The following is a 25277-nucleotide window of genomic DNA, read 5'->3' as shown; positions in this document are numbered from 1 at the left end:
TTGTCAAGCCAAGGGGCGAGGGCAGGTTGAGAGTGGGAGCTGCCCTAAACTCACATATCCTATCACTCGCCCCCTATTGAAAAACCTGAACCCTTTTTCAAATGATCCATTTCCTGTCAGCAATTTTTAGCACTGGGTAATTCTAGTCGTCTGCAGTTTCGCAACGTTGTTGATGCAAAAAAAAGCTTTATCCTTCTCCCCCTCTCACTCTCAATTGACCATTTTCCCTTTTTTACATCTTTTTCAGCTCTCTTCTTCTGTTGTTTAAAAATATCTCTCATTATGTGTCTGTGCTCTCTGCTCTCTTTCTCTCTGCGTACTCCTACCCGCTCGGGACTAGTATTACCTGGGGACCTCGTCAGTTAGAAATCCCCCAACGTCTGTGTTTCATGCGGCACATTTTGCATGGGATAAGCCAAGTCTATATTTTACTTGAACTTACTGACATTATCACCCCAGAGATGATTGAAATTGCAAGGCGCCGCGTAATATTCGCTCCCTGAACACTATTTTCCTCTGCAACTGCATCCTGAATGTCTTAATATAGTTTTCTATGTTCCTTACCGCATGCCGCCATGCATGTCATCCACCTCATCACCTTTTGAGATTTCACTCTTCTGATGGATTTGAGTTTGCTCTTTCTGCTAATGGATTTCCATGCTGTGTAGCGAGATCAGCCTCTTGAATTTGCACCCAAACTGGTGTCAAAACTTTCATTTATAATTTCCACCGCAACCTCCATAATTCTCAACCGGCAAAGAGGCAGGAAAAAGGTGTGGAAATTACTGAGATGCCGATTCGCACAGGACTAATATTACACTGACCAACTAATATTTTCAAACGTTTTGCTTCCTGAAAAAAAAAAAGACACTATGATAGACAATGTCTAGCTGAACACCAAAATAATTCAGATTTGCTGCATCACATAGGAATTTGGAGAAACATTAAAATAACTTTTATTAAATTTAACACGTTTATCGCATAATGATGCTGACACATGGTGTTAGTTCATCCATTCATTCATCATCCATTATCCAAACCGCTTATCCTTACTCAGGGTCACGGGGATCCGGGAGCCTATCCCAACAGTCATTGGGTGGCAGACAGGGAGACACTCTGAACAGGCCACCAGTCCATCAAAGAGCCCACACACACACACACACACACACACACACACACACACACACACACACACACACACACACATACACACACACACGATCACACCTAGGGACAATTTAGTATGGCAGATTCACCTGACCTACATGTCTTTGGACTGCGGGAGGAAACTGGAGCACCTGAAGGAAACCCACGCAGACACAGAGGATGACTTGGGACAACCCCCAACGTTGGACTACCCTAGGGCTCGAACCCAGGACTTTCTTGCTTTGAGGCAACCGCGCTAACCACTGTACCACTGTGCCATGTGTTAGTTCAACTGAGCTTAAAATGTTTTGCAGCAGATTTTCATTTGTACTCAGCATCTGGTGCCTCTCATGTCAGTGTCCATTCCAGTTGCCCCATACCTCTTTTCCATGGTTGCAACGTCCTGGTGAAACCTTTCACCATGTTAGTACTGACCGCACCATGATCAGCAGGGGAGAAGTCCAGGTGTGAATGCAGAAAATGAATTTTCAGCGACATGTTGCACCTCATGGTTTTGTATGCTTTAAGTGTGTTGTCAAGTAGCTCAGTGTAGTTTGGTGCTCTGCAGCTGACGTAGTCTGATAATTATTAGATGACCTCTGTGTTTGCTGAAATATGGTAGGTAATTTGCGCTGGAATTTTTACTTTATAAATTATGGACATGGCCAGTTTGCACGGGATTAAGAGCACCAACTACTAGAGGTCCCCGGGTAATACCAGTCCGGTGCGGATGGGTCTTATAACTGCTTGCGTGTGAATGTTTGCAAGTGGACAATGCAATGCCCGTGTGCATGTGTATGTGCGCATTCGCTTGTGAGCCTGCCTGCTGATATGTTACCCCCGTAAGACTGTTTAGTTGTTGTTGTCTCTGTCGAATTGTGTTTACAGCTCTCAAGAGCCCACCTAGGGCCACAGCAGCTCTGTGTGTGTCAGCACATTTGCCTAGCAGTTTAACTGTATCCCAGTGAAAAAGATGGACCTTAAATGTTTTATTAAGCCCCCCCCCCCTCATGTGCAAAATATAATGATGGGGGAGATGAGTGCAGTTAAATAACCTACGCTCCTTCGGTACGTGCCGTTCCTGCATATGTACAGGAAACAGTACACAACTTACTTTTATTTCACCTGCAGTGCAAGATGATTTGTGCTACATGTAAAGATTGTTATTGTCTCTGTATGACTCTTTTATATGGCATGTGTGTGTGTGTGTGTGTGTGTGTGTGTGTGTGTGTGTGTGTGTGTGTGTGTGTGTGTGTGTGTGTGTGTGTGTGTGTGTGTGTGTGTGTGTGTAATTACCTGTATGTGCACCAGACAGCGAGCTGAGCACACGGGAGTGCTGTGTTGCTCCATCATACACTTCCACCACATCATTCAGAGCTGTGTTGAAGAAGGCAAACTGGCTGAACACCACTGAGGAAGACAAAGATAATGAAAAGGCATATTAGTGGAGAAAGACCCCCCCCCTTTGTCAAAACACAGCTGATACTGGAGGAGCCATGGCACAATCCCCTGCTTTCACAGTGACCTTCATCCATGAGAATCAAATTGTACCTTATGGCCAATAGCAATGAAGCCTGTAAAAGGACAGGTGACTGCTTGTTTCTGTGCTGCAAAGACTAGAATATCCCAATTCAGCCAGAATGTTTGCCTTCCAGCACGAAGGATAATACATGACCGACTTGCCGTGGTATTGTACTGCAGAGATAATCCATTCTGCTTTAGCTTGATGGTTCAGCGCTAGCTTGAAAGGCGCTAGCAATCACAGCAAGTCAGCTGTACAACGTGCCGCTAAAAACTGTATAATATTGATTTTAGATCTTTTCAACCCCCCCCCCCCCCCACTCCGACTGTTAGAGTATAGATTAAGCCCTTTCAGATCCAATATGTGGCTGGTTTAGTTGGACTAAATACTGTATTACAGGTAAAAGAGGGATGGGGGGGGGGTGTATGAACACAATACTCTCCATTAAAGTGTAATGATGAACACAATGCTGTCCATTAACAGTAATGATGGGGCCCTATCTACTGACTCACACTTGACTCACACTAAGACTGAGTAAATTTCTCCATCTGTATCTTCAACTCATCGTACATATTCCTCTGTTTATTGTTCTCTCTCTCTGTCTCTCTCTCATTCCATGTCTTTCTGTGAATAAGCTGAGGGAGACAGCAGTTACCGTGATGACCATCCTATCCTCTACATCAAGGGAAATAGCCTGCCATTAGGGTGAGTGTGCGTCGGCCTAATGGCAATTGGCGGTAGACGAGGCAGAGGGGTTCCACACGACAAAGTGTTGCCCCGGGCCCCCGGCGTCATTTGCCAAGACAGTGCAAAAAGCAGGCTTTGATTACTTCCATTTCCTCTGGCCAGCCTGACTTTGCAAAGTGACATAATCTTGCCACCAGGGTGCAGAGAGATGGGCGGCCAGCAGGTTTGGCATGGTGTCTGACCTCTGAATGGGAGACATAACCTCCATATTTAACAGATAGGCTGAAGCATCCCAAGGCTTGGTATAAATGAACACTGATGGGTTTTGAGTTTTCCCCAAAGAACCACACGGTTGATAGCTCATTAAGGAGAGCGGGGGCAAGGAGATGCCCAGGAAGGACACAAACCGAGAGAAATGGAGGCAAAGAGATATTTTTGTCAGTTTAAATAGCAAGCTCTATGTTTTTGGCGTCTCTTTACTGTATTTGCAGGTGTGGGGAGGGTGACATTGCATTTCATTTCTGTTTTCTTAACATGGAAGGAAGCGGTGACCTTTTAAGATGGAAATGCCAAAAAGAAGTGAAACACCACAAACTCTGAACCTTCCACACAGCAATTAATTATTACTGGTTGTGTGTTGACTTGTTTTAGTGTGTGTGTGTGTGTGTGTGTGTGTGTGCGAGAGAGAGAGAGAGAGAGAGAGAGAGAGAGAGAGAGAGAGAGAGAGAGAGAGAGAGAGAGAGAGAGAGAGAGAGAGAGAGAGAGAGAGAGAGAGAGAGAGAGAGAGAGAGAGAGGAGAGAGAGAGAGACACACACACACACACACACACACAGAAATACATAAACAAATATTAAAGAAACAGAAATAAACAGAGCGAGAGAATGGCCAATAAAGCCATTTGAATTTGAATTTGAGAGACACAGAGAGCGAGAGAGTGAGCGAGTAAGAGAGACAGAGGGTGAGAAAGAGAGAGAGACAGATAGACACAGAGAGAGAGAGAGAGACGCAGAGAGAGATACAGAGACAGACTGATAGACAGACAGACAGAGATAGAGAGAAAGACACAGAGAGACACGGAGCGCGAGAGACAAACACAAAGACAGACAGACAGACAGACAGACAGACAGACAGACAGACACAGAGAGAGAGAAACAGAGAAAGACACACACACACACACAGACAGACAGACAGAGACACAAAGAGAGAGTGAGAGAGAGGAAGAGCGAGCGAGAGAGTGAGACCATGCCGTGATGTGACAAGCAGAGGTAAGAACTCTATCAATCTTACTGTCAGACTGAGTGTATTTTCTTTGTTGAGGAAAAAAAGGAAAATGAAAAGGGGATTTTTACACACCGCATTCTTCTATCTCAGTTGAAGCCACTTTAGTGCTCCGGTTTTCATCCAAATGTCTTTATTGACACAAGGTTTTCTGTTTCAGAATTATGCATGAGGTACCAAAGTGTTTTAATTGCAAGTGAAGAGCGCGGGGAAGCCTTTTACAAGTTTTGTACCAACTTATTTTCCCCCACGCAGCTGTCACCGAGAAGTCTGTTTAAAGAAGCCAGCCCATCTTTTTTTTTGTCTTCCTTTCTTCGTTTGCAGTAAAGGTGTGAAGAACATGAAATAGTTGGACTCTGAAAAAGGTGCTGTGTGCATCAATAGACGAGTCATTTCTACCTCAATATGCTGCGTGCATGATCCATCTGTCTTGCTTTCTTTTGATTAATTCATCATAAAGCTGCAATGAGACCCCTTGATTTACACCGAAGACCCTTTACGGCTCATTTCCATGACCATCAGCTCGCTTATGATGAAAAGGAGCCCTTTCAAAATGGTGACTCAATAACTGAACAAACACTAGAAAAAAATTACAATCGATGATCCTTCTGCCCATGCACTCATCCACATGTCCTTCCACACATCCATGCATCCACACATCCATCCATTCATCCACACATCCATTCATCCTTCCATCCTCTCACACATCCATCCATCCACACATCCATGCATCCTTCGATCCTTCCACACATCCTTCCACATATCTATCCATCCATCCAACCCCCCACACATCCATCCATTCGTCCTTCCATCCTCCCACACATCCACATATCCATCCATTCATCCTTTCAACCTCCCACACATCCATGCAGCCTTCCATCCTTCAACACATCCTTCCACATATCTATCCATCCATCCACCCACCCACCCACACATCCATCCACACATCCGTCCATCCTTTTACTTGGGGTGCGTCTCCCATCACGTACCATAGTCTTTGGGCACAACCACAGAGTACAGACATGTCCGTGCACTGCTGTAGTTGCCAGGGTAACCAGGAGACAAGACCACTCCCTCTAGTCCCGAATACTGTCCACCGCATGGTGCTAGAGAGAGAGAGAGAGAGAGAGAGAGAGAGAGAGAGAGAGAGAGAGAGAGAGAGACAGTGAGAAGTATGCAGAAATAAACAACCAAAAGGAGAGGGGGAGGGCAGAGAGAAAGAAAAACGGATGAAGCTGGGTGTGCAAGATTCCTTCTGTGCCCCCCCCACCCCCCGCCCCCGCCTAACCTCCCCATTCCATCACTCTGAAATTACTTGTCTGATTGGGGTTTGGGTGGAATATGTCCCTGTTGTTTACCACAGTGAAATTGCAATGTTTTCCAAGTGTCCTGCTGGCCTAGCCAGGTACGGATGAGGCCTGAATCTCCCACCCTGCCTAAAGGACGGGAGACTAAAATCTGCCCTGCACAGGTGCATACCTCTTCGTTTGCGTGCTCGCCCCTGTATACGAACGTGCTTGTGTTCATTTGTTTGTGATGGTCTGTTTCTACACCTTCAACCACCTGCACACTTGGACAAAAATGTGCGAGTGTGCATTTGTGTCCGTGCTTTCATGCGTGTGTGTGTGTGTTGGCGTGTACATCATCTGATGTTTATTCGAGGTCACGCTGTGCTGGAGCCGGGTCTCCTCACACCTGAGAGCTTCTATCAACTTCACAGGTAAACAAACAGCACACACCAGTCTCGTTGTGTACTTGTCAACATGTAATCTGGATGCCGCATGTTGTGTCTCTAACGTGAGGGGGAGATGTGTGCGTATGCAAAAGAGCAGCTCTCTTACCACCGCGAATTAAGCTTTCTAAAATCAACCTTGCAGCTACAGCCTTGAACGCAAACGCACATTAGCAAAACCCACATGGTTACGCACGTATGAAAGCGCTTTGCGTGTTTTGCGAGCACCCGCTCGTATGTGCATATGTATATGCGATAAGCCTCTGAGCCGGCGCGGCTCTAAATTTGTTTTCCACAGCATTGTCTCCAGATGTCAGTGTTTACCAATGCAGATGGGTTTGGGTTTGTTCCAGCTGGGTTTACTGTCTCCCCCCATGATGCAAGTGAGCGTGGAGTCCCCCTCCAGTGTGTAGCCGCTGTCGCAGTGGTAGGTGACGGTGGAGCCCAGCTTGAGGTCTGCGCCAACCCGGGTCCCGTTCCGCACCAGCCCCGGCTCAAAGCAAGACTCCCTAGGGTTCTCTGTGGAGAGAGGTAACATGGTGGAAAATCAGTTTCGAGTGAGATTGCATTTTTTTTTTTTTTAGTTACAAATTTTTCGTTTTTTTTTGGGGGGGGGGGCTTTTTTATTCCAAGCCAAAGGGGGCAACGCTCAGAAACAGAATGTGTTTTCTGCCGCAGTTTCTTGATAATCTAGTTGTTCAGCCATGAATGGAGTGTGAAATGTCTGTTCATTTCCCCTTCTTCCACCTCTGCTTCCACTATTTCTGCCGACCATATATTACCTGTCCCTCCACCTACTTTTTCTAGCCCTGGTAGACAATGTCCTCCCATCTGTGGCTGACAGAGGCATGGAGGTATGGTTGGCCAGACAGACAGGCAGCTGATTGAGAATGGCACTGCTCTGGCCCAAGGTCTGCTGACTACACACAAGCATCACTCACATGCACCGCTGTGCAGTCAACTAGAGAAGACAATACACATACGCAAGCCCCCCCCCCCCCCCAACAGGCACACACACACACACACATACACACATACACACACAATGCCTAACCACATATCAATCACCACCCCTTAGGTTGCGAGAAAGATGTCTTGTACAATCTACCGCTGTACTGTTCTATAGCAGATACTGTGCATATGAGGAGATGCCTGTCAGTTTGGCAGACTTCACGCCGTTAAGCCTAAAATAAACACGGGGAAAATGCCCAAATCAATATCGCGCAACCTTAAATACAACACAAATGCCCGATCCAATCTAGCCGAGCGGCAAACTGCAGAGTTGAGAAACACACAGGTGGGGTGTCCCGGGTGGCGCAGCGGTCTATTCCGTTGCCTACCCAACACGGGGCTCGCCGGTTCCAATCCCCATGTTATCTCTGGCTTGGTTGCGTGTCCCTACAGAAACAATTGGCCATGTCTGCAGGTGGGAAGCCGGATATGGGTGTGCGTCCTGGTCACTGCACTATCGCCTCCTCTGGTCGGTTGGGGGCGCCTGTTTGGGGGGGAGGGGGAACTGGGGTGGGGTAGCGTGATCCTCCCATGCACTACGCCCCCCTGGTGAAACTCCTCACTGCCAGGGGAAACGAAGCAGCTGGCAACTCCACATGGATTGGAGGAGGCATGTGGTAGTCTGTAGCCCTCCCTGGATTGGCAGAGGGGGTGGAGCGGAGACCAGGACAGCTCGGAAGAGTGGGGTCAAGTACAATTGAGAGAAAAAGGGGAGGGACCCCCCCAAAAAAAGAAAGAAAAACACAGGTGTATGCAAGACAAACACCTAACAACACCAGTAAAAGCATCAGTGAAACAAGAAAAACAAATAAGTGTAAATAAAGGAGGGAGCACCTTGACAGGTGCCCAGAGTGAACAGAAGCATACTTCCTGTTTGTTGAGAAATGGCTGTTGCCTTTCTAATTGCTTGGCATCCACACACAGACTATACAAGTTGATGGGATAGGATGCTCACGAGGGCTATATGTCCCGGCCGACCCCTCTCCGAGGCATGGCGGGCTTTTTCAGCTGCTTATCTTGGCCTAAATCTCCCCCTTTTCTCCTCTATTAAACCGGCAGACCTGGTAAGGGACAACATAGGCGTGATGGATATAGCTGGCAGTGCGCCCCGACTGGCCCCGGACCCAGCTGGTGGTGTGAAGGCCGGTCACCACCTGGAGATGGACGATTTAACCAGCCCTGCCCTGGGATATATCTCGGTGTGTGACAGACTGTGAGAGAGGCATCATCTGTTTTTGCAAAATGCTCCAAGGAGTGCAAGTCCTGTGATGGGATGTGATGTGAAATGGTGTGACACAGTTGGTAAATGTTTTCTTTTTTTTCCACCCATTACACAACACATTGACAGAATGTTTGTGAACCTGTGTGTGTGTGTGTGTGTTTTGTGTGCATGGAGGTTTCTATGTAACATAACTGTGTACGTAACATACTATATCAGGAATCAGGAACATTTATTTGTCATTAAATTTCATGCACTTGAGTACATGAAATGAACCAAAATGTGGTTTCCCCCAGCCTACAGCAGTACAATACAAAGACAAAAACACATATATCCAAACATATAGGAAAAAAAAAGTCACTGTCCAAGAAAGCACATGCCAGGATGACTGTCGGAACTGCCGGTCTGCATGGGCTAGCAGTTAGCTTAGCCTGCCCCGCTTCTGAGTCCTGTCAAACCGCCCTCAGTGTTTCCTCCTAGGGCGCAGCTCCAGGCAGGGCCGTGGTCCCTGGGCCCACAGGACACAGCAGACCAGGCTCCTCCAGCTGATCCAACATCAGCTCTCCCAGCCAGACACCTTCGACACCTCCCCGCACTCTACACGATGACACCAAAAACACAGTCAAGGCTAGGTGAGGCCGCCACCAGACCGCCCTCAGTGTTATTGGAACCGCCGTTCTGCATGGGCTAGCAGTTAGTTTAGACTGCCCTGCTTCCGCATCCTGTTAGACTGCCCTCGGGGTTTCCTCCTCGGGCGCAGCTCCAGGCAGGGCCGTGGTCCCTGAGCCCACAGGACGCAAAGACCAAGCTCTCCCAGCCGATCCAGCACCAGCTCTCCAAGCCATCAAACAAAGACACAAACTTAAACACATACATGGACAAAGACACTGCATGGACGGTGGGTGAGGCTGCCATAAACGCAAGTTGGCACCGCCATCTTCCCACACCGGTACTGGGTGACGCTGTTGCAAACGTGATTTCGCGCCACCAAACCCCCCACACCAGAAGCGGAATGTGACTCACTTTATGTGACGCTTCAGCCCCCATAATCCTCTAAAGTGTCTAATCAGACGTGTTTAGAGAAAGCGAGTGACAGGCGAAGAGAAAGCGACAGAGAGAAGAGGGACAGATCTGAGAGACCGAAATAATGACTGCTTGGGAAAGAGGCTGACAGCACCTCAGGCAGATTTCAAAATGTGTGTTTTGTTTTTTTTGTTTTTGGTCACAGGCTGGCCAAATACGAGTCCGGCCAACTCGTCAACTTCCTGTTGCCTCACCAAACAGGCTCGAACCCACAGCCAAACGCGACACTGCACCACGTTGTTTGTCTGAAACTGAGGCAGTAATTTATGTATTATTTGGTTATGGTTCATTAGTGGGGAGAATTGGAAATGGAGACGGCGCGTTTTGCCGAGCCACACACTGGGTCCATCTGCTCAACCAGATTGTCCATACAATATCAGCCACTGCACCACACACGCACACACACACACCGCACTAAATATTGTCGGGGTGGGTTAAGGGGTAAACTGTGTAAGAATGTGTTAAACAAAATGCAGTATTTCCACTTCATTTATGTCCAATTTGCAAATGGCCTCCTGGGCTGTCTCCCATAGACAGGTAGAGTTATAAAGGCCACCGCACAGCTCATATAGATCTAGTCCGCTCCCACCGGCAAGCAAGCCAAGAAGCGAGAGAGCGAGGGGTCAATCTGGAATCGGTTAAATGTCTGATAACTTAAAAGGCGCTAATTGAAGCTTGGAGATTTAAAGAGATTTAACGCCGTTCTTCCCACCAGAGTCCTTAACGAAGCCGCCCCGTCTAATTCAGAGCTTGTTCCAACAACCGAATAGCTGTCGGATACCGAAAAAATAAAGAAGAAATAAAAGACTAACACCCCGCCAAACAACAGGCGCTCAAGTGTGAGAGACACCAAGACCCAGAATCGGTAAACACGGATGTGTTATGAAGCCAATTAATGAACTGGTTTGCTTTCAACAGCATTTGTGATCGCTCCACCGTCTCTTGTGTTAAGTGTGCACGTGAACAAATAACTTCTGGTGCCCCCAGACAACACGGTCAGTCGCTGTCAGTGGGCTTCAGTGCAAGACAACACAAAAACAGGTCCATTCAAATTTATTACAAGCCTTTGGTGATCAAACAGAGCTCCGGCGCGCACGCTGTCGGATTTTCATTTCCATAATGCTTTTTTCTTTTCCAGTCGCTGGCGACCAGAGGTAAGAGTCGATAATTACGCCCGGACAGACCGCGGCACAAATGGGAAGTGGGTGATGAGGACGGCACAGCAGAGGGGCCCTGTTCTTTCTCTGAGGCAATTTACACGCCGCTAATCTAACTCACTTTGGACTTTGAAACACGGGGAAACTTAAAAAGGCAAAAATGTACAAGGTCGATAAGCTGCACAGGGTGAATCCATTCCCATATGGGGCCAGAGGGGCACTTTGATAAGCTGATTTGTTTTGCTAAATAGTACAGACGTAATAGTAGATCGTACATTCAAAGTTGCTCAGAATTTGATAGAAGCCTGCCTTGGGTACAACTCCTCCATGGGGGGAGAATACACACACACACACACACACAAACACACAAACACATGCTCACACGTGTACACACACACACCTTTTTTCAACAGGTCAAATACCAATGCACCCCCCCCCCCAACAGAGCGCTATGCACCTGTGTACTCCAGCACAAATCCGTTGCTGCTGAGGGAGGCATCACTGCGGAAGGCCAGGAAGAGCATGTTGGAGCTGCTCTCAATACGCTCTGGGACATCGGTCCCATAGAAACTACCCAGCAGGGGGCTGAGGGAGTCTGGCCCATCGTAGATGTGTAGGAAGTCATAACTGGGCTCCAAGCTGAACCTGAACGTAAAGGGTGCAAAGAGGAGCTGCATTAGAAAGTAGTCAGACCGCAAAGTCATTCACAAAATCACCATATTATTACAGCTGGGAATAACGTGAATTAACTTTCTTTCATTAAGGCTTTTAATTTGCTGATACCACTGTCAGTGTTGTGTTCTGTAATTGACATTTTTCGGTATGTTTAGTAATTTATTTATTTATGGGAACCCCCCCCCCCCCCATTGTATCTGGCCAATAACCCTATTTTCCGAGCTGTCCCAGTCATTGCTCCACCCCTTCTGCTGATCTAGGGAGGGCTACAGACTACCACATGCCTCCTCCAATACATGTGGAGTCGCCAGCCGCTTCTTTTCACCAAGTTTCCCCCTCCCCCCCGAACAGGCGCCCCGACTGACCAGAGGAGGTGCTAGTGCAGTGACCAGGACACATACCCACATCCGGCTTCCCACCCGCAGACATGGCAAACTGTGTCTGTAGGGACGCCCGACTAAGCCGGCGTTAACACGGGGATTCGAACCAGGATCCCCGTGTTGGTAGGCAACGAAATAGACTGCCACGCCACCAGGATGCCCCCCGATGTTTTGTCATTTATTTCTGTGTAGTTTGCAACATTTTATTTGTTTTATTCTAAGAATCCCTACAGATTTCTGCGACCACATGGGGGCAGTCTGCATGCCATTAAAGCTTACTGGTTGAAGCTGAGAGCGATGACGTAGTCAGGAGTGACCATGACCGTCCAGTCACACTCCCTGCCATGGGGATAAGGCTCTGGGTACTCTGGAGACAGAATCAACCCACTGGGGCCCGTCAGGTTTCCTCCACATGGGGCTGTCGAGATGGGGGGGAAAAGAATGATTAAAAAAACACAGTAAAGTGATGGTAAATCCATTACCAAACAAGATTCCTGATGCTACTGCTCCATTTCACCAAAATACAATTACCACTGTTTAATTCTGCACAAACCAGAACAACCCTTGTGTGCATGTGCAGTCTGTCCTCCTCCCAGGTCTCCATGGCGATAGTGGTCACCACCTAGACACTGCTTGGCATCCCCCTCACCACATTTTCTTTTTATACATCTTATAAATCCATAAAATTGTGTTATCCTGTTTTAATGTTATATCCTTCTTCCTTCTCTCACTCAGACGTGTGACTATTTTTTTTTAATCGACATGGTGATGGTGGTCGTGTGGCTCGGGTCCTGGGCTGTTCCGGAGGCGTCTGGACACTGCTTGGCATCCTCATCATGTTCTTCATATATTTTATAATTCCATTATAATTCTGTTATCCTCTTTCAATGTTGTATTGTGTAAATCGTGTAAACACAACATCCATTGCACGTTGTCCGTCTTGGGAGAGAGATCCCCCCCTCTGTTGCTCTCCCTGAGGTTTCTTCCTATTTTTTCTCCCTGTTAAAGTTTTTTTAAACATTTTTTTAGGGAGTTATCGCTTATCTGATGCGAGGGTCTAAGGACAGGATGTTGTGCTGCTGTAAAGCCCCCTGAGGTAAATGGGTAATTTGTGATATTGGGCTATACAAATAAAATTGACTTGACACATTGACGTAACCCTGCACTTCGATCTAAACTGAAGAAGCTGGTATGTGATACTTGAAATAAAGTAAAAAATAATAAAATTAAAAAATAAATAAAATAAGAAAATACAAAATAAAATAAAATAAAGTTAAAAAACTGCCTACACATGAATGAGTCAATAGAACACTATGCCTGTGCAAAGCATCTAAAAATGATCACAGCGAGTGTTTAAAGAGCTGGTCGGTATTTTTCCATTTACCTTGTTCTATATGGGCGTCCCAACCCCAAACCACCCCAAGTGTGCACTTTAATTGAGACACAACTAACGATGGGTGACAGTGTCACGCCGGGCTCTCACCTTTAACGCCCAGACAACCGGCCTGCCCATCGCCGCTGTTTGTGTTTACCAGAAAGCGATCCAACTAATTAGGCCGAGCACTGATTAAATAAGGAAGCCAATTACAACGTCTTCATTGCCACTGTTAATTATTTCACACCATTTTCCAGGGCACAAAGTCAGTGCAACCCTATCCCTCTGACATAAGGACCACAGAGGAGGTGAGGTTTGATAGAGATGTCTGCGGTGTTATTGAGAAGAAGCAAATCAGATTTCTCTTTTGCGGTGGCTTTGGGAGATGTCTCGAGGGAACAAGGCAATTAGGTTTGCCACTTAGGATTTGCTAAAACAGTTTGTTCACTAACCTTGTCCGGTGCTATGGGTAATTTCGATCTTTTTCAACAAAAAAAATCCCATCGCCAACAGGAGATTTGCGATCTTCTTTTTCCTTTCATTTTATACATTATCATGATCATATTGAGCCAATATGTGCAAATGACATCACATATGACTCCCCACAGTATATGACATCATGTGAAAAAATTGTGTTGTTATTATTGTGTTTTCATGTGGTGGATGGTGGTGTGCCATCTTCATACCTGTGCAGGTCGGTGGATCCGGCTGCCAGAAAAAGCGACTGTTGATCTCGGTGCAGGTGATCTTGTTGGCCCCCTGCAGGACGTAACCTGGGTCACACTGGAACACCACATGGTCCCCGGGCTCCCTACTGTCCCCGCCGCGGGTGCCGTTGGTGGGCATGCCTGGGTCATTACAGGAGGTCGCAGTGGAGACTAGAGGCACAAGTGTGAAAATGATACGGTAACGCCGCACACAAATGTTAGGTTCACAGTTTGTACATGGCAAGTCTCTGTCCTCTCTCTCTTTCCATGTTTTTCAACACACACACACACACACACACACACACACACACACACACACACACACACACACACACACATACATACAAGCAGGGGACTGGGCAATAACTCAGTATTATCATTGCTCGTTTTTCAATGGTACTGCATTGGGATTCAATTGGGATACGTTCATATTGTGATACACATTTTTGTTGTCTAATTTAATGATAAACGGTAGTCTGACCTGAAATTCCCCACAAAATGAGGTCTTCAATATTCATCGGCGTATTATTTGAAAACTAGTTTTGGTTTTGCATTACCAAACAGTTCAATGTGATGAACCTCATCTGGATGCATGTGTGTGAGCAGCTGCTGTGATACACAGGTATTGCATAAAATTCCCCATGATTATCGTTATGGTAATATTTTCTGTATTGCCCAGTACTAACACCCACACACCGCCACAACCCAGTAATCCCCACTTCCCCACCACGCCCTCCCACCTCTCCTGCCACCCCTTCCCCACCCAGTGCTCCTCACCAGCGAACTGGAGAGCGAAGCCCTGCTTGCTGGTGAAGAAGTCAGTGGTGAACTGCAGGCTGATGGTATTGAAGGTGCTGTGGGCGTCAGGGGGCAGCACCGAGCCGCTGAGCTCCCTCAGCAGAACCCCTCCATCCTGGGGACCGTCCCAGATCCGCAGCACGTCGTGGACCTCCTCCGTATGAAACACCAAGAAGTGGAGACTACCGGGAGATGAACGGGGTCAAAGGTTACAGAAGTCAGAGTTTGTGTCCCGTTAGCTTTAGACTTTTTTTTTTGTGTGGGTTTTTCCTCCCTTTTTCTCCCCAATTGTACCCTGCCAATTACCTCACTCTTCCGAGCCATTCCGGTCTCTGCCCCCCGCCCCGCTGATCAAGAGAGGGCTGCAGACTACCACGTCTCCTCTGATACATGTGGAGTCGCCAGCCGCTTCTTTACACCTGACAGTGAGGAGTTTCACCAGGAGGACGTAGCACGTGGGAGGATCACACTATTCCCCCGAGTTCCCCCTCCCCCCAAACAGGCGCCCCGACCGACCAGAGGAGGCACTAGTGTGGTGACCAGGACACATACCCACATCCGGTTTCCCACCCGCAGACACGGCCAATTGTGTCTGTAGGGACGCCTGACCACGCCGCGAGGTAACATGGGGATTCAAACTGGTGATCCCTGTGTTAGAACAGAATAGACCGCTACGCTACCTGGACGCCCCTAGACTTTGTGTTTTAAGGCATCAGTAGCGGTTTATATTGTGAGTAAGAGAGTAGAAGATGGTCATGAAGAAAGAGGCATATAAAGAAGTGTGGGGTTTTGGTTGAAAACAGCTCAAATCAATTCCCAAAGGAGGAAAAAAATGGAACAGTTTGGGCTGAGCGGGAAGAAAATTTATGGATTTAATAAAACGCAATGGATCTTCATGGGGAGGAATCAGAGGGAGATAGTTATGTAATGAGAGGAGCACAGGAACAGAGCAGAAGGACGGTGCGGTGGAGGGCAAGTAGAGAGGAGTAAAAAAAGGGGGCTTGTACTGTAACGTTAATTAATGAGACCAAGCATCTTGAACCTTCAATGGATCGACAATGTCAGCCAAACGGACACATCTGCCACGGCGTTTGATACTTCAGTCTAGACACGAGAAAGATGATGCTGTCAAAACGTCTACACTTTCCTTAGGATTAGGCAGCTGTCAGGTAGCAGGTGGTCCGCCGGAAAACTGTCCATTCAAGTGCACCATGTTATTTTTGTGTGAACCTTTTTGTGAATGTGTGTGTGTGTTCGCGCAAGCACATGCTTTTGAAGAGCATAGATGAGGCTAAATGGACGAAATTTGGTATTTTACAACAGATGTGAAACAAACGTAATTCAATTAAGTCCAGTTGCTGGCATGGACTACTAAATATACTGTAAAGACAGCATCTGTCACAAACACAATACGGCTTCCCCATTGAAAGGCATGAGCAACATGTTCAGCATCCTGCAGCCGAGTCCTAAGTGGTTATTAAATGAGATGGGTATAGCCCATCACTGAGACCTCATTAGGTTTGGCAGATAGAATAGAATAGAGCAGAATAGAATACTCTATTAGTCAATGTGTACATACATACAAATGAAATGTACTCTCTGCATTTAACCCATCCTAGCTGTGTAGCTAGGAGCAGTGGGTAGCTGCCGTGCAGCACCACGGGGACAAACTCCAGTTCTTCTTTCCACTGCCTTGCTCAGGGGCAAGGAGTATTAACCCTATCATGCATGTCTTTTTGATGGTGGGAGGAAACCGGACCACCTGGAGGAAACCCACCACAGACACGGGGAGAACATGCAAACTCCACACAGAAAGGACCTGGGATGGCCTGAAATTTGAACCCAGGAGCTTCTTGCTGTGAGGCAACAGCGCTAACCACCAGGCCACCCATAATATATATGCAAGGCTCAGTGTTTTCGGTTTTTACCGATTTTCACCGAAAAATACCCAGATTTTTAAACTGATTTTCACCCGGATTTCCTATTTCCACGGATCCAAAAGTTGTTCCTTTTTGTGTGAGGTTATGTAACAGTGTCCTCCTGTGGCGAAATTCGGCATGCTGGATGGCTTTGAAAAACAAAAACCAAAAACGCTGAGCCTTGTATATATGTTGCTTATCATTATTTTGTATTTTTAGATAAAAGAGGATACATCAGCAAGGTACTGTGTCAATACTTAAATTAAAACCCACTTTTTAGGGTTAAATCTTCCACATACTCCCAGAACAAGTCTGAATGAGCGGCTAGTCATGCTGTCTCTGATGGTGGTTCCAGGTTGGACAGTGCTGCACTGAGCCCACTCGTATGGCTGTGAGCATTGCTGTCAAAGTAATGGGCACAAATACACGGGTGTCTTCAGGTGCCCGCTAGATAACAGCATCATCGTCATCCAAGACAACAAAATAACACATCGCTGTGTGACGATGTCGATCCGGAAATGTCAGCAGATGTTCAGATTTGGTTTCTGTCCCGCTGGGGGATAACGAGATTGTTTCCACATCGTGAAGCACTGCACCCGTGAAGAACCTCCAACAGCTTCACGCCAGGGTTTTCCTTTATATAGATCAGATTGGATGAGGTTTGATATGGAGAAACAAGTTCCTGTTCCTGTACACAGATCAGAGTTTGTGCGACATGCACCAGCCTCAGCACCATTTCCCTTTGTTTCTTCATGGTACAAACAAAAAGAGGAATCCACTGTGGTTATTTGTAGCATTCCCCTCCCCCCTTTTCCTCCCCAGTTGAATTTGGCCAACTATTCTGCTCTTCCGAGCCGTCCCGGTCGCTGCTCCACCCCCTCTGCCAAGCCAGGGAGGGCTGCAGACTACCACATGCCTCCTCCGATACATGTGGAGTCACTAGCCGCTTCTTTTCACCTGACAGTGAGGAGTTTCACCAGGGGGACATAGCGCGTGGGAGGATCACGCTATTCTCCCCAGTCCCCCCCCGAACAGGCGCCCCGACCGACCAGAGGGGGTGCTAGTGCAGCAACCAGGACGCATACCCACATCCAGCTTCCCATCCGCAGACACGGCCAATTGTGTCTGTAGGGACGCCCAGCCAAGCTGGAGGTAACACAGGGATTTGAGCCGGCGATCCCCGCATTGGTAGGCAATGGAATAGACCGCTACACCACCCGAATGCCCCAGCATTTGACATTAACGTAACATCAGTAACATTAGAATGAGGGCGCATTGTACCAAAGAAACGTTTTTTAATTTTTTATTTTATTGAATTCAATTTGATTTTTCTTTAAGATTTTTTTTTTTTAGAGAGAAATCAACATTTCTGTAACTTTACAGACAGGCTATTCAAATTGAAATATCTACCATACAGGCAGACCAACTGAATTATGGGTAAATTATTACTTTCTTTCGTGCTTCAATAGTGCTGGGATGTGGGTGCAAGCTCTCAGTATGTGTGGAGTGGGAGAGAGGCCGTAGCGTCTTGATGGGGAAACTGAGTCATAGAAAATAAAACGCTGAGCATAAGAGTCGCCCAGCATGATGCCAACGACTTAACTCTTTGACCTACAGCCAATTACTGTCATAAATGTCTATGGTGCAAAGCATTAGGACTCTATGCTGACGTATGTGGACACCTATGCATCACCTGCAGACAAGAAAGTGAACCCCTGAAGATGGTAAGAAATACCTCCAGTTTACATCCAAGGTTTTAAATTTAAAATATCACTCTATATTTAGTAAGAAGTGTTTATTATGACCCCCCCCCTTTGTCAAGGGTTTAGCTAGATCAACACAAAAGGAAGAATGAATGCTTGCTTACTAACTCCTCCCCACATATACATCCTGGTATTGGATGATATGAAACGTCCCACTCAAGCCTATCAGCAAATAAGCGAATGAAAAACACTCAGTGATCCACACACACCCGTAGGCTGTAACCACAACCTGTAGGCAGCACACTCCTGTGCACGTGTATGCATGCACACCCACAGACACACCATCTTACAATGCTGTGCACACATGCACACACACACACACACACACACACACACACACACACACACACACACACCATCTTACAAAGGAAATCATGGTGCTTTTTGTGTCTTTAATATCCTTATCCCCCTATGCACACACACACACACACACACACACATACACACACACACACACACACACACACAGCCTAAAGCTCCCGCCAATGCAGGGGAGGAAGACAGACTCGCTGTTGTGTCTGCTTTAGCAGCAAGTTTCTGCATAATTGGTGTCAGACTCCAACTCCTATATACTGTGTGATGTGCGAACAGCCGCCAGTGGCTACTGCACAATGCACTGCACGGGCTGATACTGTACACAACCTACTCGACAAGTCCTGCCACAATCCTTCCGGAAATGCAGCATGTAAACATCCATTCAGATATATATATTGGCGGATATGCGAGTACGTGCATAAAACATTCATGGACACAAGCACACAGAAATGCAGACACACAGACACACACAGACTGACTCGTCTTTACAAAGCAATACATTGGAGTGTGTTTCTATGAAAGACATTCATTATCTGAGAACTAGCACAAAAGCTAATCCCATCCACTTCCTCATTATTGCTCTGTTTACAGTGCTCTTGCTTGTAGTCAGTGAAGCACATATCGCCTCCTTTCATACAAGGGACTCGGTGTTACGTGACTGCTAATCTACAAGGACTAACGTACCAAGAACAGTGTGCTGCCACAAAGAGCGGGAAATGGAAAAAAAAAGATTAAAAAATAAAAATGGCTAGCATCACCAGCCCAAGCTCCTCACCCATTTTTAGTAACAGTCTGTCAATCAGACAGAAAGGGAACTTGGGGGCATTCCCTCACATCACACCAGCGACACAGATGAGAACATGCGTTGTTGTATTTTTTTCTTGCAACACAGGGAATCCAATCTGATCTAACGGGTTAATGTAACTGGAAGCAGTTTGTAGACCTTGATATCCCCTCTACAAATGAGACGGTGTGGATGTTTCTATGGAAAGATGCTCCCCAGATCTCGTTGCAAGACATCACCCATGCAGGGGAAGATGCAGATGTGCAGGCACTTATTGAAAAAAATACACAAATGAAATGTACTCTCTGCATTTAACCCATCCTAGCCGTGTAGCCAGGACCAGTGGGCAGCCACCGTGCAGCACCCGGGGACCAACTCCAGTGATCTCTTCCTATTGCCTTGCTCAGGGGAACAGGCAGGAATATTAAACCTAATATTCATGTCTTTTTAATGGTGGAGGGAAATCAGATCACCCGGAGCAAACCCACCGCAGACACGGGGAGAACATGCAAACTCCACACAGAAAGGACCTGGGACGGCCTGGGGTTTGAACCCAGGACCTTCTTGCTGTGAGGCAACAGTGCTAACCACTGAGCCACCATGCTGCCCTTATGACTACGTCACTCTGCAGTTACATCCCATCACCAAAAGGGTAGTTGGCGGTGGGGTTTCTCTGCCACGGTGTTGAGTTTCTCATAGACTGAAACTGAGCGAATTCTGTTGGCGCGGACAAATGAGAAGAAGCAGTCGGAAATGCGTAGGAGGAAATATGATGCTACCAAGCGGACCAATCACAGTTGCTGCGGTCTTCGTCACCGTGACGCGTAGTTAGACTTCTGGGGGAGGTGCACATCAGGCTACGGTGTAGTCTACGACGCAGCTACACCGTACAAACGCCGTATCTAGGGCGTAGATTTTATGCAGAAGGATAAATTGGTATTAATGGTAGTGTAATCTGCCACTTAACAAAGAAGCTAGCATCGCTAAATCCAGAAATCCAGGAAGCAGAAGGCATACTCAAAGGCCCCGATCCCTATCTTGTAAGAGCCTGAGGCGGTTCACATGGGAGTTATGCTAATGCAGGTATGATATGCAAATGATGGCACGATCCCCCTACCCTCAGTGTCTTTTAGACTCTGTGGGTGTGTGTTTGTGTGTGTGTGTGTGTCTTTAGACATGAATTTAATTAAAGAGTGTTTTTGAGTATGTGTTAGTAACTTGCCTGTCAGTACACAATAGCTCTGTATATGTATGTCTATGTGTGCTGGTTTATGTATGTGCGAGTGTGTGTGTGCACGTGTGTGTGGTCACATACACAGGCTATGCACATATTAAATCAGCGTCGAGGTTGCGAGTGAGCGAGAGAGATGGCTCAAGGGGGATTTGCATGTGGAATGGCAGAATTACGCACAAGTCTGTGTTGGCGTGCCACGTGCTCCCGCACCCGTGTGCTGACAGGGCTCATGTGCTAATGCAACCTTCTGGGCTGTCAGAAACTGACTGGTGTCACTTTCTATCCACAGATTTATGTGCCGGGTGGAAGCAAAGGGGAGGGATTGGAGAGGGAAAGGGAAAGAAAGAAAAAAAACAGGGCCTCATGTCAATCATCCCTGGGTCATTGTAGGAGGCAGGAGGACAGGAGGATCAGGCAACATGGAGAGTGCCAGGAAGTACAGCGGAGGGATTGTGAGATGAAGGGTTTAGGATGAGCGGTCGTTTGGATGGGAAAGATGGGGACTGTATGTTGGGATAATTGGCTTCTTTTTTTAGGGGGGGGGGGATTTTCCCCCAATTGTACCCCACTCTTCCGAGCCATCCCGGTCGCTGCTCCATCCCTCTGCCGATTCAGGGAGGGCTGCAGATTTACCACATGCCTCCTCCGACACATGCGGAGTCGCCAGCTGCTTCTTTTCACCTGACAGTGAGGCGTTTCGCCAGGGGGATGTAGCACATGGGAGGATCACGTTATTCCCCCCAGTTCCCCCTCCCACCCAAACAGGCACCCCAACCGACCAGAGGAGGCATTAGTGCAGCAACCAGGACACATACCCACATCCGGCTTCCCACCCGCAAACACAGCCAATTGTGTCTGTAGGGATGCCTGACCAACCCGGAGGTAACACGGGGATTTGAACTGGTGATCCCCATATTGGTAGGCAACAGAATAGACTGCTACGCCACCAACACGCCCCTTTCTTTTTTTGTTATACAAGAGCCAGATAGATAGCCCCCTCTCTTTCACATGCTGGAAGAGCAGGATGGGAGAGGGAAAAGTAGGCTGCAAAGAAGAGAGGGAAGGAAGAGAGCGAGGTGTGAGGTAAAATTGGCAGTGCAAGGTATGGAGAACAGACAGTGCTACTAGCATGTTCAAACATCTGTTTACCTGTCTCTTTCCCTTACCTTTCCCCAACCGATTTCCTCCTTTTTCTGAGCTCAGAGGTCTTGGTAGAACCATAGTTAGACATAATATTCTTTTTTTATTCTTGCCACCAGCGCCCGCCCCCTTCCCCCATGTGTAAACTAATCTGCATATACTTGGTTAATTACGCCTTTTTTCCTCCCTTTTGTTTCCCTCGCTTCTTGTCTCATCGCTGTCTTGGCTCTGTAATTCAGCATGGGGAGGAAAAGCAATATATGTGTGTTAATGTGTGTGTGTGTTTCTGAGTACGGTAGAGATGTGATACGCTAGTGGGCGCATGGCGTGCTTGAGAGTGCATCCAATAAGTAGTGTGCCATGAACAGCACACTTGGCGAGTTGTTGTGTGACTCAATTAATTTCCAGAGGAAACAGGAAGTTCATAATCTCCGGTGAGGGAACTGCTTCAGAGGGAACTTTTCTACATATGGGGGGTGGGAGAGGTTGGAGTGTGGGGATCATGAAGGATGGCAGAGATAACAGGCTGAAGAAAGGGCAGAAGGAGAATTGTGTTCCTCTCTGGGAAAAAAAAAACGGCAAACAGATCAAATACACTAAACCCGCAGCTCTGTGCACGGCAACATTTTGTGGAATCGCACACGGCCAGGTTTTGGAGTTTACGGCTGAGGGCTCTTCCTTACACTTGTCCCTCTCTTAACAAGACAAAATGGTTCAATCAAATGTCAAAGGAATCGCCGGGGGGGTGGGGGGGCAGGGATGTTCTGTTGATTCCTGCTCCTCTAGTTTGTATTCATATGAGGGGAATACGGAGAGTTTCACACGAATACAAAACAGCAGCTCTGCAATCGGGACTCCAACAGGGAGGCTTCACACAGTACACGCATGTGTGCATGAAACGGATAAATGAGTAGTTGTGTGAGTATGTTTGTGTGTACCTGTGATTGTGTGAATGTGTGTGAGAGAATAAGAGATTAGTGAATTCAGAGGGAAAAATATCGCACAAATGTGTGTGTGTGTGTGTGTGTGTGTGTGTGTGTGTGTGTGTGTGTGTGTGTGTGTGTGTGTGTGTGTGTGTGTGTGTGAAAGGGATGACACACTGAGGGTGAACCCCATCGCCTATAATACGTAAGGACATATCCCTTGCGTGTCTGACCCACGGGATCATGCATCAGAGGGCCGAGACACTCGCCTGCAGTGGGCCAAAAAAAAAAAACCTCCCTAAGAATAACAACTGCAGATGGGGGCTCAGTGACACCTGCACCACAGACTCCGCCAGGCCAAAGTCAGGGGAAGGGGCAAAACAAAGGAACAAAAAAAAGCTCTCACTAGGTGTATTGTTAAAAATGATGCAATGACATTAAAGAAATGCTGTCAAATTAAAGATTAAAAAAAGATCATCCAAACTGAATTCAGCTGTGAGATTGGAAAATTGGGTGGATGAGATAAAAGCAGACCAAGAAGTCTTACCTACTCCCATCCTGTCATCACATGCACGCACACAAACACATGTTTACCTACATGGTGAAACTTACGTAAACCATCCATTAAACGCATGCACGTGCCTATTAGTGTGGGAGCCTGAGACAAGGATTAGAAAGTGAAATACAACTGCCTTTATTACTTCCAAACCTCTCCCTAACCACTCTCCGCCTAATCATCAAGTCCCCGCTCAGAGCTCGACGTCTTTCTATATTAACATAGATTGTACCATCACCCGCATGCAGTGCTACGGGTTCCTACATTTTATGTGAGCATTGACTGTGAAACACAGAGTTGAAACACCCACACATAGCCAACACTACATTATTTCTTTTAACATGACTTGGCTTCAATATTCAGTGAACCCTTCAGTCTTGATCCCACTTTCACTAGTAAGGACCACACCATTAACTAGATGGATTTAAATTATTTATTAAATAATTATGATTGATGTGCGTAATTCTTGTAGTTCTTCCTCTTGCTGACTGCGCTGTGGGGAAGTGTTGTAGGGAGTCCGCTGTAGCACCCAAGCAATGGTGGACCCCCTCAGGACCCTATGAAGGGGAGGAAGAAACAGAGAAAAATGGGGGGGGGGGGGTGAAATATAAGAGCGAAACAGGAGGAGAGGGTTATGTGGGTATTTATAGATATGCTGGAAGTGGTGCAGTTGAGGTGTGGTCCTGCTCCTGAAACTTCGTTAGATAAACTTCAATTCATTAACAAGGACCACACCATCAACAAGATGCATTTAGATGATTTATTAAAGAAACATGATTGATGTCCATAGTTGTAGTTCTTCTGCTGGCTGCCCACATTGTGGGAGGCTGAAATGGTGGTTCCGATCCTCAAGGTGTGTCTAGAGTAATGAATGGGAGAAATGCCAGACAAGCAGAGTATGTGGCAGAAGTGATGGTGGACTCAGAATCGAGTAGCCACCTGTCCGGATTCAGTGATGAAAAGAGGGTCTGTCAATATGGTCTGAGATTTCCGGAATAGCAAGTAGTTTGCGAGAGTCTCGAAAGGTTTTCAGTGGTGATTTGATGTTGAAATAAAAGTTTGGTGTAGGCTCACCGGATTGATTGCTTTTTCTTTGCTGTTAAGTAGAACACCAGGGTGTCATGTGAAAAAAAAAAAAAACACAATTCTGAAATGCAAACGTGGTGGCGTTGGTCGACGTGAATGGTTGAGGTGATGAATTCAGAGCATCTGAGGAAACCAAAAAAAGCAAGCAAGAACATGGATTCTAGAGTTTGAGCATTATGAGGAGTGCCGTTTCTGGAGCACATGGTGTGGATGCAGATTGACAGAAAGTTGGCAGTAAGAGCAAGGCAGGGAGGAGTTTAGCTGGCTCTTGACGTAGGAGTCCTTTGAGGAGTGAAGTTATCTGAGGATGGCTGGAGGCCATGCCCATACAGGCAGTTTTGAGTTTTGAGAAAAAGCTGATGACACTGACATAAACTTTGATGGTATGTATTTTAATAGCCAGCACCAAATGGGCAAGGTGATGAGATTGAACAATGGGAAGGTTATGTTATACTGGTTGTGAACGCAATGGAAACTTTTCTAAGCTGTCTAGTAGGATGAGAGGGTTGAGTATGATAGGCTGTTGATGATGGAGTTCTGGGAGTGGATGATCGGGGGTATTAGGGCAGGATTTACAAGACGAATGTCAGTGCTGAATAAGGAAGAATCGGTGTTGGGAGGGTATCTGCATGAGAAGCCAAGCTTCTGAACTTCTGAAATGAAAAAGATGAAAGAGAGTTGAAGATGGTGTTGGAGTGACAAGGAACATGAGCTGTGATGAGAACATATTGGTGTGTGATGGAGTGCCAGATTAGGCGGTGCATGAACAGCATGGATGGGGAGTTG

At 46.9% G+C, this 25277-nt stretch overlaps 1 protein-coding gene across 1 annotated transcript in view; it reads right to left on the bottom strand.

Annotated features, from left to right (window-relative positions):
* Positions 1-25277, bottom strand: part of csmd2 (CUB and Sushi multiple domains 2) — a 366715-nt gene that overhangs the window by 93939 nt on the left and 247499 nt on the right. The window contains exons 27-33 of the mRNA XM_056298741.1: positions 14751-14953; positions 13953-14144; positions 12171-12309; positions 11294-11481; positions 6691-6885; positions 5624-5740; positions 2443-2556 (exon numbers count right to left, since the gene is read on the bottom strand). Of these exons, the coding sequence (XP_056154716.1) occupies positions 2443-2556; positions 5624-5740; positions 6691-6885; positions 11294-11481; positions 12171-12309; positions 13953-14144; positions 14751-14953 (1148 nt within the window). The remainder of the gene's footprint in view (positions 1-2442; positions 2557-5623; positions 5741-6690; positions 6886-11293; positions 11482-12170; positions 12310-13952; positions 14145-14750; positions 14954-25277) is intronic.

The sequence above is a fragment of the Lampris incognitus genome, chromosome 18, assembly GCF_029633865.1.
Source record: "Lampris incognitus isolate fLamInc1 chromosome 18, fLamInc1.hap2, whole genome shotgun sequence".
NCBI lineage: Eukaryota > Metazoa > Chordata > Actinopteri > Lampriformes > Lampridae > Lampris > Lampris incognitus.
The sequence above is the reverse complement of the archived record's forward strand: the minus strand, read 5'-3'. Positions and strand labels throughout refer to the sequence as shown.